The sequence below is a fragment of the Scyliorhinus canicula genome, chromosome 1 (assembly GCF_902713615.1).
Source record: "Scyliorhinus canicula chromosome 1, sScyCan1.1, whole genome shotgun sequence".
Classification (NCBI taxonomy): domain Eukaryota; kingdom Metazoa; phylum Chordata; class Chondrichthyes; order Carcharhiniformes; family Scyliorhinidae; genus Scyliorhinus; species Scyliorhinus canicula.
Window position 1 is genome coordinate 63,010,689 of NC_052146.1, and position 13,774 is coordinate 63,024,462.

Here is a 13,774-nt window from a genome sequence, read left to right on the forward strand (position 1 = left end):
TTACATCTTGTGAAACAAATCTACAGCACAGACAAACCTCTTCCACCTGTGCAGAAAGATATTGAAAGCATCCTCAATAATTTCCTCAGGTATTTGAAGGTTTGGATACTCTTCCTTTTCAATACAAAATTCAACTAAAAGCGAATGTTAAACCAGTGGTGCACCCTCCAAGGAGAGTTCCTGCTCCATTACAAGACCATCTCAAGCAAGAACTGGAACGCATGCAGCACCTTGGAATCATCTCCAAGATCATACAACCTACCGATTGGGTCAGCTTGATGGTGTGCGTTGTGGTTACGTAACTGGCAATCAGTTTTTTTTAATCTTAGGACTATGACAAAGTTGTGATAAATCAAGAGTATTAATTAAATTGTCCGAGGCTCCAGTGTTCTGTTTGAACACAATCTCGGAACCATTGACTTGTAGTGGAGCGTTCCATTCAGATTCCATGTTAATCGATTGTATGGGATGCAGTATCTGTGGATAGGAAGTGTTCTTTACAGTTGTCTGGAACTTCTCCACAATTCCCACAAAGAAAGAATTTTCAAGACAATAAGGATCGACATTAACATTAGGTTTATCCATTTTGGAGGTTTCAGCACTTGTATTAGCACTCTGTCCATGCATATGTTTCTTCATTAAATTTGAAGTTTTAAAGTGTGTCCCTTTTAATGCAGTTCTGCATTGAACAGCAAAGTGATTCAGTTTGCCACATTTGGAGCAAATCTTTCCTTCTGATGGGCATTTTATATGTGGGTGGGCGTGTCCACAACATCCACACGTCATGACGTTGCTTTCTCATGCGGCAATTGGTTGCACGCATGCGCAGAACAATCTTCGTCCAAATTGTGTAGTTTGTTGAAGAGCGCATTCTTTTGTCTACTATGTAGGTACTGTATACGTTCCCTTGGCCGCAGAAAAATACTTTTCATTGTACTTCGGTACATGTGACAATAAATATCAATCAATCAATAAATCAATCAAATCAAATCAATCAATCAAATATCAGCATGTGCAGATTGACTATGTGCATGTGCAATACTGTTGCCGTCCAAAACATGCTTGTTTCTCAACTGCGCCACAGATCCAACGCAGTCAGCCCCGATGTGCCTTTTCGCGCCCTTTTCCTGAATCAGTATTTCTGAATACTGATTTTTGGATATTTCATTTGCTCTACACATTTCAATCGCAGCTTCCAATTTTAATTCTTTTTTCTTCATAAACATTCTCTGAGTTTCTCATCTTTGATGCCAAAAACGATTTGATCCCTGATCATTGAGTCTGACAAAATTGAGAAATTACAGGTTTGTGACTTTAATCTTAAATCAGTAATAAAGCAATCTACAGATTCTCCATCTTTCTGTACTCTCGTTTTAAAGACAAAGCGCTCATAAGTTTCATTAATTTGAGCTTTACAGTGATAATCAAATTTTTCAATAGCTACATCAAATTTGTTTTTATCATCTTCCATGGAGAATTGGAAAGAGTTATATAGTTCAAAAGCCTGCAGTCCAGCCATTGTTAAAAATAACCCGAGTTTTCTGTTATCACCAGCAGTATCTAAATCTGAGGCAGAGAGGTATAGTTGAAATTACTGCTTAAATATTTTCTAATTTACATCAATTTTACCCAAAGTCCGGAACTGTTTCAGAGTCTGCAGTTTCTCCATGAGGTCTGGACTTGTCTGTGTGCGTCAATGTAACAAGTCTGGAAGCAGTCTTGCCATCGAAGTCTGAGCATGAGCTGTATTTCTTTCTTCTTAGATTCTATCTAATCTTAGTTAAATTACTTCAGCAAAAACCTGGTACAATGTTATGTTCCTTGTATTGTTCTCCAAGATAGCCAAAGCGTAGGGCTGGATTCTCCGCACCCTCGCGCCGAAATCACAGCCCACATGGGGGGCGGAGAATCCATGTTCCCACAAAAAAAAATCAGGACCGACATCGGCACCCCGATTTTGTGGGCCCCGAAAAGCGGCGTACTCGGAGTGTACGCCACGCCTCCTGGGATCTACCAGAGGCCCGCTCAGCCATTCTCCCTCCCCGACCATCCAAAGTCCCGACGCCGTGGAACTAATGTGCTCCAGCCGGTCAAGATACTCAGTCCGAGGCCGCTCTGTTTGGGGGCGGGCCGATCGGAGGCCAAGGAGGGCCTTATAGGCGGCTGGGGAATGTTTGTGCGGGGGTTGAGGGTCGGACGCGCGGCTGATCGCGGTGATACTTTGGGTCTAGCTCCACGGTCCATGGAGCACGGCGCGGCCACTGGAGGCCGCCGTCATGCGCATGCATGGCCTCTGACCCAGATGTGCTGGGGCCCGTATCTGCAGGAAAAGCTTTGAGGTCTACTCCAAGTCTCTGCTAGCCCACTGCAGGGCCGGGAATTCAAATACAACCTATCATCTAACTAAACCGCACACTATTCTTCTGCATCAGCTTCTCCCAGAATGCTTAGAGATTCAGCCTTTTATAAGACTACTCAGTGATGCTATCTAGTGTTGATATACATGAACATCATCTTGTTAACCCTTTACTCTCCTTAGATTATACATATCATTACATCTGCAACTGCCCGAGGATGTAACTGTTATGCCCACTCCCTGGAAAACAAGCACACACCAGCTGCACATTGAAGGAGTGGAACAGCTTCCTGTTTATGAAGGGGGCTCTCTGAAGCCACAGGGGATGTGGAGCGACCAGGGGGCTGTAGATCGCCACCTGCACCTGTTGCATACCAGAAATTGTGCCGAATCCTGTGGTCCTCTCGTCTTTCTGGGCTTGGTCCAGGTCGAAATGAAGAAAGTTGAAAGCCCTTGCATAGAGTACATCCGTGGCATCAAACTCAGGCCTCTGGCACTGTGAGGCAGCAGTGCTAACCACTGTGCCACCATCCTTGAGACAATAAGGCTCAGCAGAAAGCCAGTTCAGGAATTATTTCATCTATTTCATGAAGACTTTGGCGCCATGATGGCAGGGATGGCACAGCATTCCCATTCTCAACCAGAGTGGTGAAAACATTGAACTTTTGTTTGCCAGAGGGTGAAATCATCCCAGAGACCGTTGTTGTCCAATGTCGGTGGGTGGGTGGGCGGGGGGGAAGCGGCAATGAATCCACCAATGTCAATGGCGGGTTTGTTAGCAATAGTGTGGGCACTTAGTGCAAAAGATGCACAGGTGCGGGTTTAATGTCAGATCACCGGCGACCCATCCTCTGACTCACTTGTTCTGTCATCACCTGATACAAGCTGCTTCCTTGTATTGAGATCCTCGCAGGGCTATATTCAGTTCTGTGGACTCACCTCCGAGTTCCTCTCGAAGTTCAAGCCGCCAGCTGCTTTCCTTTCAATTCAGTTTTGAATGATGTCATTCTGAGTGCATGCCGCTGGGGGATGGAAATTTGGCATGGGCAATGCTACTGATGTGTGGGCACTATAATGAGGTGCAACTTTATTATAATGACATTCCTGACGTTGGGCAGTGGAAAATGCGACCCGCCATTGACGGGTGGAGAGTCAATCACGTCCTGCATTTAAGCCACCGGAAAGCACATCTAGGGCCTTCTTGCGATGTTTTCCAATCATGCCGCCAATACGCCCGCTGCAAAGGGGAGTGATAAATCGTGACCAGAATATATATTTTAATTATTGATCAATGTATTCCCAGCAAGGGAAAAAGTGCTGGAATGTGATCCAGGGAATGAAGTGGACTAAGTGGCACATGCTTCAGTGGGAGAGCATTTTCAGACGAGTAATCATCATGTTATCAAGGTTAGAATAGTCAGGGTCAGGGCGGCCCGTGGCACAGTGGTTAGCACTGGGACTACGGCGCTGAGGACCTGGGCTCGATACCTGATCCTGGGTCACTGTCCATGTGGGGTTTGCACATTGTCCCTGTGTCTGCATGGATTTCACCCCCACAACCCAAAGATGTGCAGGTTAGGTGGATTGGCCATGCTAAATTGCCCCTTAATTGGAAAAAAAGTAATTGGTACTCTAAATTTATTTTAAAAAAGAATAGCAAGGTTCACTCAGCTACTGACTTCATTCTGATTTAGTTCAAATATGGACGAAAGACCTGAACTCCAGAGGTGAGGTGAGGCTGACTGCCCTTAATGTCAAGGCAGCATTTGACCAAGTATGGCATCAAGAAGCCCTAGAAAAACTGGAGTCAATGGGAATCAGGGGGAAAATTCTCTACTGGTTGAAGTCATACCTGGCACAAAGAAAGAAGATTCTGGTTATTGGAAGTCAGTCATCTCAGTCCCAGGACATCACTGCAAGAGTTCCTCAGGGTAGTGTCCTCGGCCTAACTATCTTCAGTGACCTCATCAATAACCTTCCTTCCAACATAAGATCAGAAGTAGGGATGGTCGTTGATGATTGCACAATGTTCAGTGCCATTCGTGACTCCTCAGGCAATGAAGCAGTCCACGTGTAAATGCAGCAAGACCTGGACAATATCCAGGCTTCGGCTGACAAGTGGCAAGTAACATTTGTGTCACACAAGCGCCAGGCAATGGCCAACTCCAAAAAGACAAAATCAAACAATCACCCCTTGACGTTCAGTGACATTATGGTGCTAAAAAAGCTAAAAGGTCTTAAAATTGACAAATCTCCTGGCCCCGATGGGCTACACCCTAGAGTTCTGAGAGAGGTGGCTGAAGAAATAGCGGAAGCGTTGGTTGAGATCTTTCAAAAATCACTGGAGTCAGGGAAAGTCCCGGACGATTGGAAGATCGCTGTTGTAACCCCCTTGTTCAAGAAAGGATCAAGACAAAAGATGGAAAATTATAGGCCAATTAGCCTAACCTCGATTGTTGGTAAAATTCTAGAATCGATCGTTAAGGATGAGATTTCTAAATTCTTGGAAGAGCAGGGTCGGATTAGAACAAGTCAACATGGATTTAGTAAGGGGAGGTCGTGCCTGACGAACCTGTTAGAATTCTTTGAGGAGGTGACAAGTAGGTTAGACCAGGGAAACCCAGTGGATGTGGTCTATCTGGATTTCCAAAAGGCCTTTGATAAGGTGCCACACAGGAGGCTGCTGAGTAAGGTGAGGGCCCATGGTGTTCGAGGTGAGCTACTGGCATGGGTTGAGGATTGGCTGTCTGACAGAAGGCAGAGAGTTGGGATAAAAGGTTCTTTTTCGGAATGGCAGCCGGTGACCAGCGGTGTCCCACAGGGTACAGTGTTGGGGCCACAGCTGTTCACCATATATATTAATGATCTGGATGAAGGGACTGGGGGCATTCTAGTGAAGTTTGCCGATGATACGAAGTTAGGTGGTCAGGCAGGTAGTGCTGAGGAAGTGGGGAGGCTGCAGAAGGATCTAGACAGTTTGGGAGAGTGGTGCAGGAAATGGCTGATGCAATTCAACGTGAGAAAATGTGAGGTCTTGCACTTTGGAAAAAAGAATCCAAGCATAGACTACTTTCTAAACGGTGAGAAAATTCATAATGCCAAAGTACAAAGGGATCTGGGAGTGCTAGTCGAGGATTCCCTAAAGGTAAACATGCAGGTTGAATCTGTGATTAAGAAAGCGAATGCAATGTTGTCATTTATCTCAAGAGGGTTGGAATATAAAAGCAGCGATGTGCTACTGAGCCTTTATAAGGCTCTGGTTAGGCCCCATTTGGAGTACTGTGTCCAGTTTTGGGCCCCACATCTCAGGAAGGACATACTGGCACTGGAGCGTGTCCAGCGGAGATTCACACGGATGATCCCTGGAATGGCGGGTCTAACATATGATGAACGGCTGAGGATCCTGGGATTGTATTCATTGGAGTTTAGAAGGTTAAGGGGAGATCTAATAGAAACTTACAAGATAATACATGGCTTAGAAAGGGTGGACGCAAAGAAACTGTTTCCGTTAGGCGAGGAGACGAGGACCCGTGGGCACAGCCTTAGAATTAGAGGTGGTAAATTCAGAACAGAAATGCGGAGACATTTCTTCAGCCAGAGAGTGGTGGGCCTGTGGAATTCATTGCCGCGGAGTGCAGTGGAGGCCGGGACGCTAAATGGCTTCAAGGCAGAGATAGATAAATTCTTGATGTCGCGAGGAATTAAGGGCTACGGGGAGAATGCTGGTAGGTGGAGTTGAAATGCCCATCAGCCATGATTGAATGGCGGAGTGGACTCGATGGGCCGAATGGCATTACTTCCACTCCTATGTCGTATGGTCTTATGGTCTTATTATGATTGCTGGATCTCCCACTATCAACATCTTGTGTTAAGTAATGGGTTAAGAGACGTTGCAATTAGTTGTCTCATTTATGTTAAGTGTCCAATAATTGACATGTATGTAAAGGGGCTTCAGGTGGCCTCTGGGTTTGGTGATGTGTAGAGTTTTGTGCAGAGTCTGTTGGAAGAAATAAAAGTGTGTTGGTGAAAAAAGAACAGAACTTTTGTCTCTTCATACCACAGCATCTAATACGTCGAACAATTGGTAGCAGAGAATGGCTGCTGTGTAAATGTGAAGGGTTGAAAGATACAATTTTTCCAGATCAAACCAAGGAGTGAGTGAAAAAAAAAGGGATATATGGCTGAACCCAGGATAAAGATGGCTGGATATGATTATCCTCCCTTATTTTCTGAAAGGGAATCGTACGACCAATGGAGAAGTGCAGTAGTTATGTGGACTAAGGTAACTGCTTTGGGAAAGAGAAAACAAGGTTTGGCATTGGCTCTTTCTCTACCATATGGCAGTAAAATCTGAAACAAAGTGCTTTCTGAGCTGGAATTGGAAGAGTTCGACTCAGAAGGAGGTCTGGCGACTTTGTTACATTATATGGATAAGATTTATAAGAAAGATGACTTGTTAAGTGCATATGAGGCATGGTTGGATTTTGATAAGTTCCGGAAAATGGAGGATTTATCCATGGAAGACTATATAATGGAATTTGGCAGACTATATAAAAGGCTGCAGAAACACAACCTGGAATTTCCACAGTCTGTTGGCCTTTAAATTACTTTGACTGTGCTAGAGTGAACAACATGGATAGGCTCCTGGTTTTGACAGGAGTTCAGTTTACGGATAAGGATACCTTATTCGAACAGATGACAAAAGCTTTACAAAAGTTTCTGGGGAAACATTCAATTCCGATGGCTCTGATGACCCAAATAGGTCAGCCTGCTATAAGGCAGAATATGGAAGATACACTACTAACAGGATGGCGAAATCGTATGGCTACGAACAGGCCTCAAGACTATAAAAGGAGACCGAGACAAGGAAATTATGAAGACAGAAACCCAGTTAGAACCTACAATAGGAGGATGAACCCCAGAAATGCACGGGGCATGATAAATCGATGTTTTCGATGTGACTCTCAATACCATTATGTTTTCAACTGTCCAACTCGTTATGATAGAGTGTTTGACTCATTAAACGGAAGAGTCAGAGAGGATAAAGATAGTGACCAGAAAGAAGGCATTGTCCTATTAACAAGCAGTTTTACGCCGGTAATGAGGGTGTTGGTTGCAGAATCCTTCCTCCTTCAACTGTGCTGCATTGGACAGTGGCTGCGCATTTACTGTGTGTGGGATTGACTGGTTAAAATGTTATCTGGACTCCTTAAATTCTGAAAATTGTAACAAGGGTAAGGAATTTGAAAGTTCCACAAGTTTCAGGTTTGGGGATGATAATACTCTGAAGTCGCTGAAAAGAGTGGTCTCTTTATTGCTGGAGTGAATCATTTCATTAGCACGGATGTTGTATCACGTGAGATACCTTTGCTTCTGAGCAGACCGTTGATGAAGAAAGCACACATGAAACTGGATATGGAACAGGATAAGGCAACAGTTTTTGGAAAGATGGTGGACTTACAATTTACACAGTCGGGACACTATTGTATTCCATTACTGACAAATAATAGTTGAAGTAGAGTGGTTAAGGATGTGTTAATGACAGTTGAAAATGGGACTTTAGCTGATCGAAAGCTTGTTGTTAGTAAAACTGCGCAGGCAATTTGCACATCCATCTCCTCGGAGGCTGAACAATTTATTAAAGGATGCAGGGGTAAGGGATGACGACTATACTAAACTGATAGAACAGGCATGATGTGGAGATGCCGGCGTTGGACTGGGGTGAGCACAGTAAGAAGTCTTACAACACCAGGTTAAAGTCCAACAGGTTTGTTTCAAACACGAGCTTTCGGAGCACGGCTCCTGAAGAAGGAGCCGTGCTCCGAAAGCTCGTGTTTGAAACAAACCTGTTGGACTTTAACCTGGTGTTGTAAGACTTCTTACTGATAGAACAGGTTAGTGATCGCTGTGAAGTTTGTAGGAAGTACAGAAGGACACCAGCACGACCGATTGTAACCCTACCGTTGGCCAGGGATTTTAATTACATTGTGGCCATGGATCTTAAGATCTGGGATAAAGCAAATAATATATTTATTTTGCATTTTGTAGATTTAGCAACCAGATTTAGTCAATCAACGATTGTATGAAGTAAAGAAAAGAGAGTAATTATGGATCAATTCCTGGAAAAATAGACCGGGACAGGAATGGGTCCACCGGCAAAATTCCTTATGGACAATGGAGGAAAATTTGCTAATGATGAGTTTAGGGATATGTGTGAAAACATGAATATCAGAGTTATGAACATGGCCGCAGAAAGCCCATTTAGTAATGGTGTCTACGAAAGAAATCATGCTGTCATCAATGACATGCTTCGGAAAATTTTGGCAGATCAACCAAACTCAAAGCAGGCTCAATTCAGCTTTAGCATGGGCGGTACATGCAAAGAATTAATTGCAGATGGTTGGGGGCTATAGTCCTTATCAATTAGTGTTTGGTAGAAATCCTAAAATTCCGTCCATTTTGGATGACCAGCCTCCAGCTTGGGAGGGGACTACAATTAGCTCTGGTTTTGCTGAACATTTAAATGCATTACATAGCAGTAGAAAAGCTTTTTTGGAAGCAGAAGTCTCTGAAAGAATTCGCAGAGCTTTAAGGCATAATGTACGGCCATCAGATGCCATTTTTCAGCAAGGAGCCATGGTACACTATAAGAGAGACAATTCTAATGAATGGAAAGGCCCAGGGAAGATCATAGGCATAGATGGCAAAACAATTATTTTGCAACATAGTAATCAAACTGTTAGGGTACATTCATCAAGGATAATGGGTACCGATTTCAAATTTTCAAATTTACACAGAGCAGACAGACATGACGAGGAACCAGAGTCATCTGGTACGCATGTGTTACAGAACTATGAGGACCAGTTAACTGATATAGACAGAGTTTCTGTCGAGGAACACAACACTTCTGATAAATTAGAACAGGCCATTTTTCCAAAAGGGCGAATGCCAAAAGTTGGTACAAAAGTGACATACTTGCCTGAAGGGTCTAGTCAATGGAAGGATGCAACTGTTTTTAGTAGAGCAGGGAAGGCCACTGGAAAGTATAAACATTGGTTGAATGTACAGCATTCACCGGAGAGAGTTAAGACAATGGATTGGGAAAGCGAAGTTCAAACATGGAGGGCACAGAAACACAGTGCCAGTTCAGATAATACATCGGATAGTGGACAGGTTCGCAGGAAAAGGTCGAGAACTATTGGAAGGACATCCCACAACAGAAGGGAAAGATCAAGCAGTAGCAGTACAGAACGAGATACCAGGTGGGAGAGGGGACGTAGTTTATCAAGATCTCAAAACATGAGTAAGACTACGAATACTAATAGGAGTAGAAGCCCACGTGAGATTTTGGTGGCTTCAAATAAATTAGATGAAAAAGTTATCAAAGATGCTAAACAGCAAGAATTGCATAGTTGGAGTGAATTTGGGGTATACACGGAAGTACCGGATAGGGGACAAAGAATCCATACCACAGATGGATTTGTACAGAAAAGGTTCTTCCAGATGGAACTTATAAGGCAAAGGCCAGGCTTGTGGCAAAGGGATTTGAAGAAAACTTAGAAGATCAGGATTTAATGGTAGATTCACCTACAGCAGGAAAGGTTATTTTAAAGATTTTCTTGGCTCTATAAGCCACAAAGGCATGGGACTGCAAATCTATAGATATAAAAGCTGCCTTTTTGCAGGGGCATCAGCTCCAGAGAGACATTTTTCTCCGTCCTCCTAAAGAAGCAGCTAACACAGAAGGGGTACTCTGGAAGTTGAACAAATGTGTATATGGATTAAATGATGCATCTAGAGCAGTGGTTCCCAACGTGGGGCGTACGCCCCACAGGGGGGCAATTTGATTTTTAAGGGGGGCAATTGAGCGCGACTGAGGAGGTCTGGGTCCAAATTTTCGATTTTTATTGTTTTGGATTTTCCATCAGGTAAACATTATGTTTCAGATGTTATTTTGAGTAAATAATTTTTTTGGGGTAAAAAAGGTCTTTATTGTGTAGTTATTACATAATCACCGCGCCATCGCTCTTCATGGAGAAGAATAGATGAAATGAGTGAAGATATTGAAACACAACTTGTTGAAAAGCTGAAATCAAGAAAATTCTCAGTACAAATGGATAAATCAACTGTGAGAGACAGTGAGGCCTTATTGCTAACATGTAAGATAAATTAATAAAGGTGAATTTGCTGAAGAAATGTTATTCTGCAAATCGTTAGAGACCACCACTACCGCCACTGATATATATAATAAACTAAAACACTACTTAGATGTCAATAATATACCAATGGAAAACATAACATCTTGAGCAGCTGATGGTGCTCCTGTTATGATGGGCAAGAAAAATGGCTGCTTAAAATTGATGAAAGACGAGAATCCGGAAATGCTTCTTGTGCACTGTGTTATTCATAGAGAGAACTTAGTGTCGAAAAATATTTCTCCTGTACTTAATGAGGTACTGAAATCAGTTATAAAATCTATCAATGCTATCAAAGCTAATGCCAAATGTGAGCGTCTTTTCAAGCAATTTTGTGAAGATAACAATGCAGACCATGTGAGACTTTTACTTCACACTGAGGTACGGTGGCTTTCGAAGGGGAATTGTTTGAAAAGATTCATGGAACTATTTGATGAGCTTAGTGACTTTTTAAGTGAAAAGCCTGAAATGAAGCACCTGCTAACCGTTGATGGAAAAGCGGTTGTGAGTTATTTAGCAGATATTTTTGAAAAACTGAATGTGTTGAATAAACAACTTCAAGGAACAAATAAAACTCTTGTTGATGCAAAGGCGAAGATATTTGGCTTTATTTCATTTATCGAGTTATGCCAAAAACATATTTCTGACAAAAATTTTGACCAGTTTCATTGGCTAAAGAAATGTGAGCCGACTGATGCTGCTGTACTTGTCATTGTGGATCATCTGAAAATATTGGCCTCTGATTTGAAAGAAAGATTTTCTGATTTAAAACAGATTGATTTTCCAACATGGGTGATGTAGCCAGTGCTAGTGGATCTATCTGATGTTTCAATGCAGTACCAAGAAGAACTCTCGGAAATACAAAATGATGAGTCAGTTAAAACTTTATTCAACATAAAAGGAGCGATGGCATGGCTTTGTGATGAGACAGAAACTAAATACCCAAATTCAACCAGGTTTGCAAGAAAACTGTTGATCCCGTTCCCATCTTCATATTTAGCTGAATGTGGTTTTAGTGCTGTAAATGATTTGCTACTGAAGAAAAGAAATCGACTGGATATCACTAAACGAGGAGATTTGAGACTGAAGCTGACTAAATTAGTGCCTAATATAAAATCTCTTTGCAGCAGGCATGAAGCACAAGGGTCTCACTAACTTTATTCTAATTATCTTGAGGTGAGCTCAAATGGTATTTTGCATTTGATAGGTACCTTTACTTTATTGTACAGTAATTAAAATGATCGAAGTATTACAGAAAAAGCTTCCATTCAAATTAGTTTGTGTTGTATAACATTTCAGTTCTCTATTATATGTTTTGAAACTTTATTTGCTGTTTTCGTATGAGACAATCCACAAATATTTCAATATTCTAATATAGAAATTTTCTCTCTCTTTATTACCTGTGAATACTCTTTTATTATCATATTTATCATTATTATTATTTTAATACCACTTAATGTTTTTTTCTTTTTTTAAACAATTGTTTAGTAATTTCTTGCTCAGAACTTTAACTGTCTTTTGTTTATTTCATTTTTCTTTTTCATGGATGCCATGTTCTTTTGAAGCTTGTTTAAACCAAGGTATTGGCGTTTTAAGCTTCTTCAGCTGAAACGGAGTTCACTTTTTAAATGATAAGAATTATATATCACCACATTGGGGGGGGGGGGCATCAGGATTTTAGAGGTGATTAGGTGGGGCATGGCCAAAAAAAGGTTGGGAACCACTGATCTAGAGTGTGGTACTTTTCGGTGAGGTCAGTTTCGTTAAAGGCCTCACGGTAGCATGGTGGTTAGCATCAATGCTTCACAGCTCCAGGGTCCCAGGTTCGATTCCCGGCTGGGTCACTGTCTGTGTGGAGTCTGCACGTCCTCCCCGTGTGTGCGTGGGTTTCCTCCGGGTGCTCCGGTTTCCTCCCACAGTCCAAAGATGTGCGGGTTAGGTGGATTGGCCATGCTAAATTGCCCGTAGTGTAAGGTTAATGGGGGGATTGTTGGGTTACGGGTATACGGGTTACGTGGGTTTAAGTGGGGTGATCATTGTTCGGCACAACATCGAGGGCCGAAGGGCCTGTTCTGTGCTGTACTGTTCTATGTTCTATGTTCTAAAGTTAGGCTGTTGCCATTTGAAAGCAGATCCTGCAATGTTTTACTGGCACTATAAAGGAAATCTTTCTGGCATCTTTATGATGCATGTCGATGATTTTTTTGTGGGGTGGGACTAGTGATTTTGAAGCTATTGTAATCTCTGGTTTGAGAAAAGAATTCAGGGTTGGAAGTCAGACTTCTGGTGCATTTAAATATGTTGGTTTGGAAATCGGACAGACTCAGTTAGGGGCAACTTTACGTCAGCAATCTTATTTGGAAAGCATCAGCCCAATAGCAATTAGTTGTGGCCGGGTTTCACAAAAAGACGCAATGGTTTCAAAGATAGAAAAAGAGCAACTGCGAAGTTTAATTGGGCAACTGAACTGGTTAGGTAGACAGACTAGACCGGACGTGAGTTTTGATGTCTTAGAGTTGAGTACAAAAATGAATGATCGCAAAGTGGAAGACATAATAAGAGCAAATAATGCGTTGGCCAAATTAAAAATGCAGGAATGTGTTTTGAAGTTCCCGGTTTTAGGTGACCTTAGGCACTTGAAACTCAGTTTATACTAAACTTTATAGTGATGCGTCCTATGCAAATTTATGTGATGGGGTTTCAAGCGCAGGAGGTTTCATAATTTTCCTTTTGGGGAACAATGGTAAATGTTGCCCTCTTGTGTGGGAAACAAAGAAAATAAGGAGAGTGTCAAAAGCACTTTGGCTGCTGAGGCGTTAAGATAGATAGATAGAACAGTACAGCACAGAACAGGCCCTTCGGCCCTCGATGTTGTGCCGAGCAATGATCACCCTACTCAAACCCACATATCCACCCTATACCCGTAACCCAACAACCCACTCCTTAACCTTACTTTTTAGCACACTACGGGCAATTTAGCATGGCCAATCCACCTAACCCGCACATCTTTGGACTGCCTTTTGTTAAGCCTTGTGGAAGCGGTGGATATGGCCTTTTATATAAGTCAGATATTGACAGAAATTTTGGAATTAGGGGATTTGGGTAATATACCTATTGACTATCACATTGACAATAAATCCCTGTGGGAAAATGTGCACTCTACAAAAAGTGTCAATGAAAAGAGGTTACGGACAGACAAGTTTGAAGTAGATGTTGGACAGAG

General features: G+C 42.4%; 1 protein-coding gene across 1 annotated transcript; it reads left to right on the plus strand.

Moving 5' to 3' along the window:
• Window positions 1-10,547: 10,547 nt before the first annotated feature.
• LOC119977370 (protein ZBED8-like) lies at window positions 10,548-11,945 on the plus strand. Its single transcript, XM_038818198.1, has 2 exons — window positions 10,548-11,507; window positions 11,679-11,945. The coding sequence occupies exon 1, from the start codon at window positions 10,684-10,686 to the stop codon at window positions 11,350-11,352; it is 669 nt and encodes a 222-aa protein (XP_038674126.1). The 5' UTR covers window positions 10,548-10,683; the 3' UTR covers window positions 11,353-11,507; window positions 11,679-11,945.
• Window positions 11,946-13,774: the final 1,829 nt, after the last annotated feature.

Excerpts from the sequence above, each read along its gene's own strand:
- LOC119977370 (XM_038818198.1), top strand. The coding sequence starts at position 10,684 with ATGATGGGCAAGAAAAATGGCTGCTTAAAATTGATGAAAGACGAGAAT.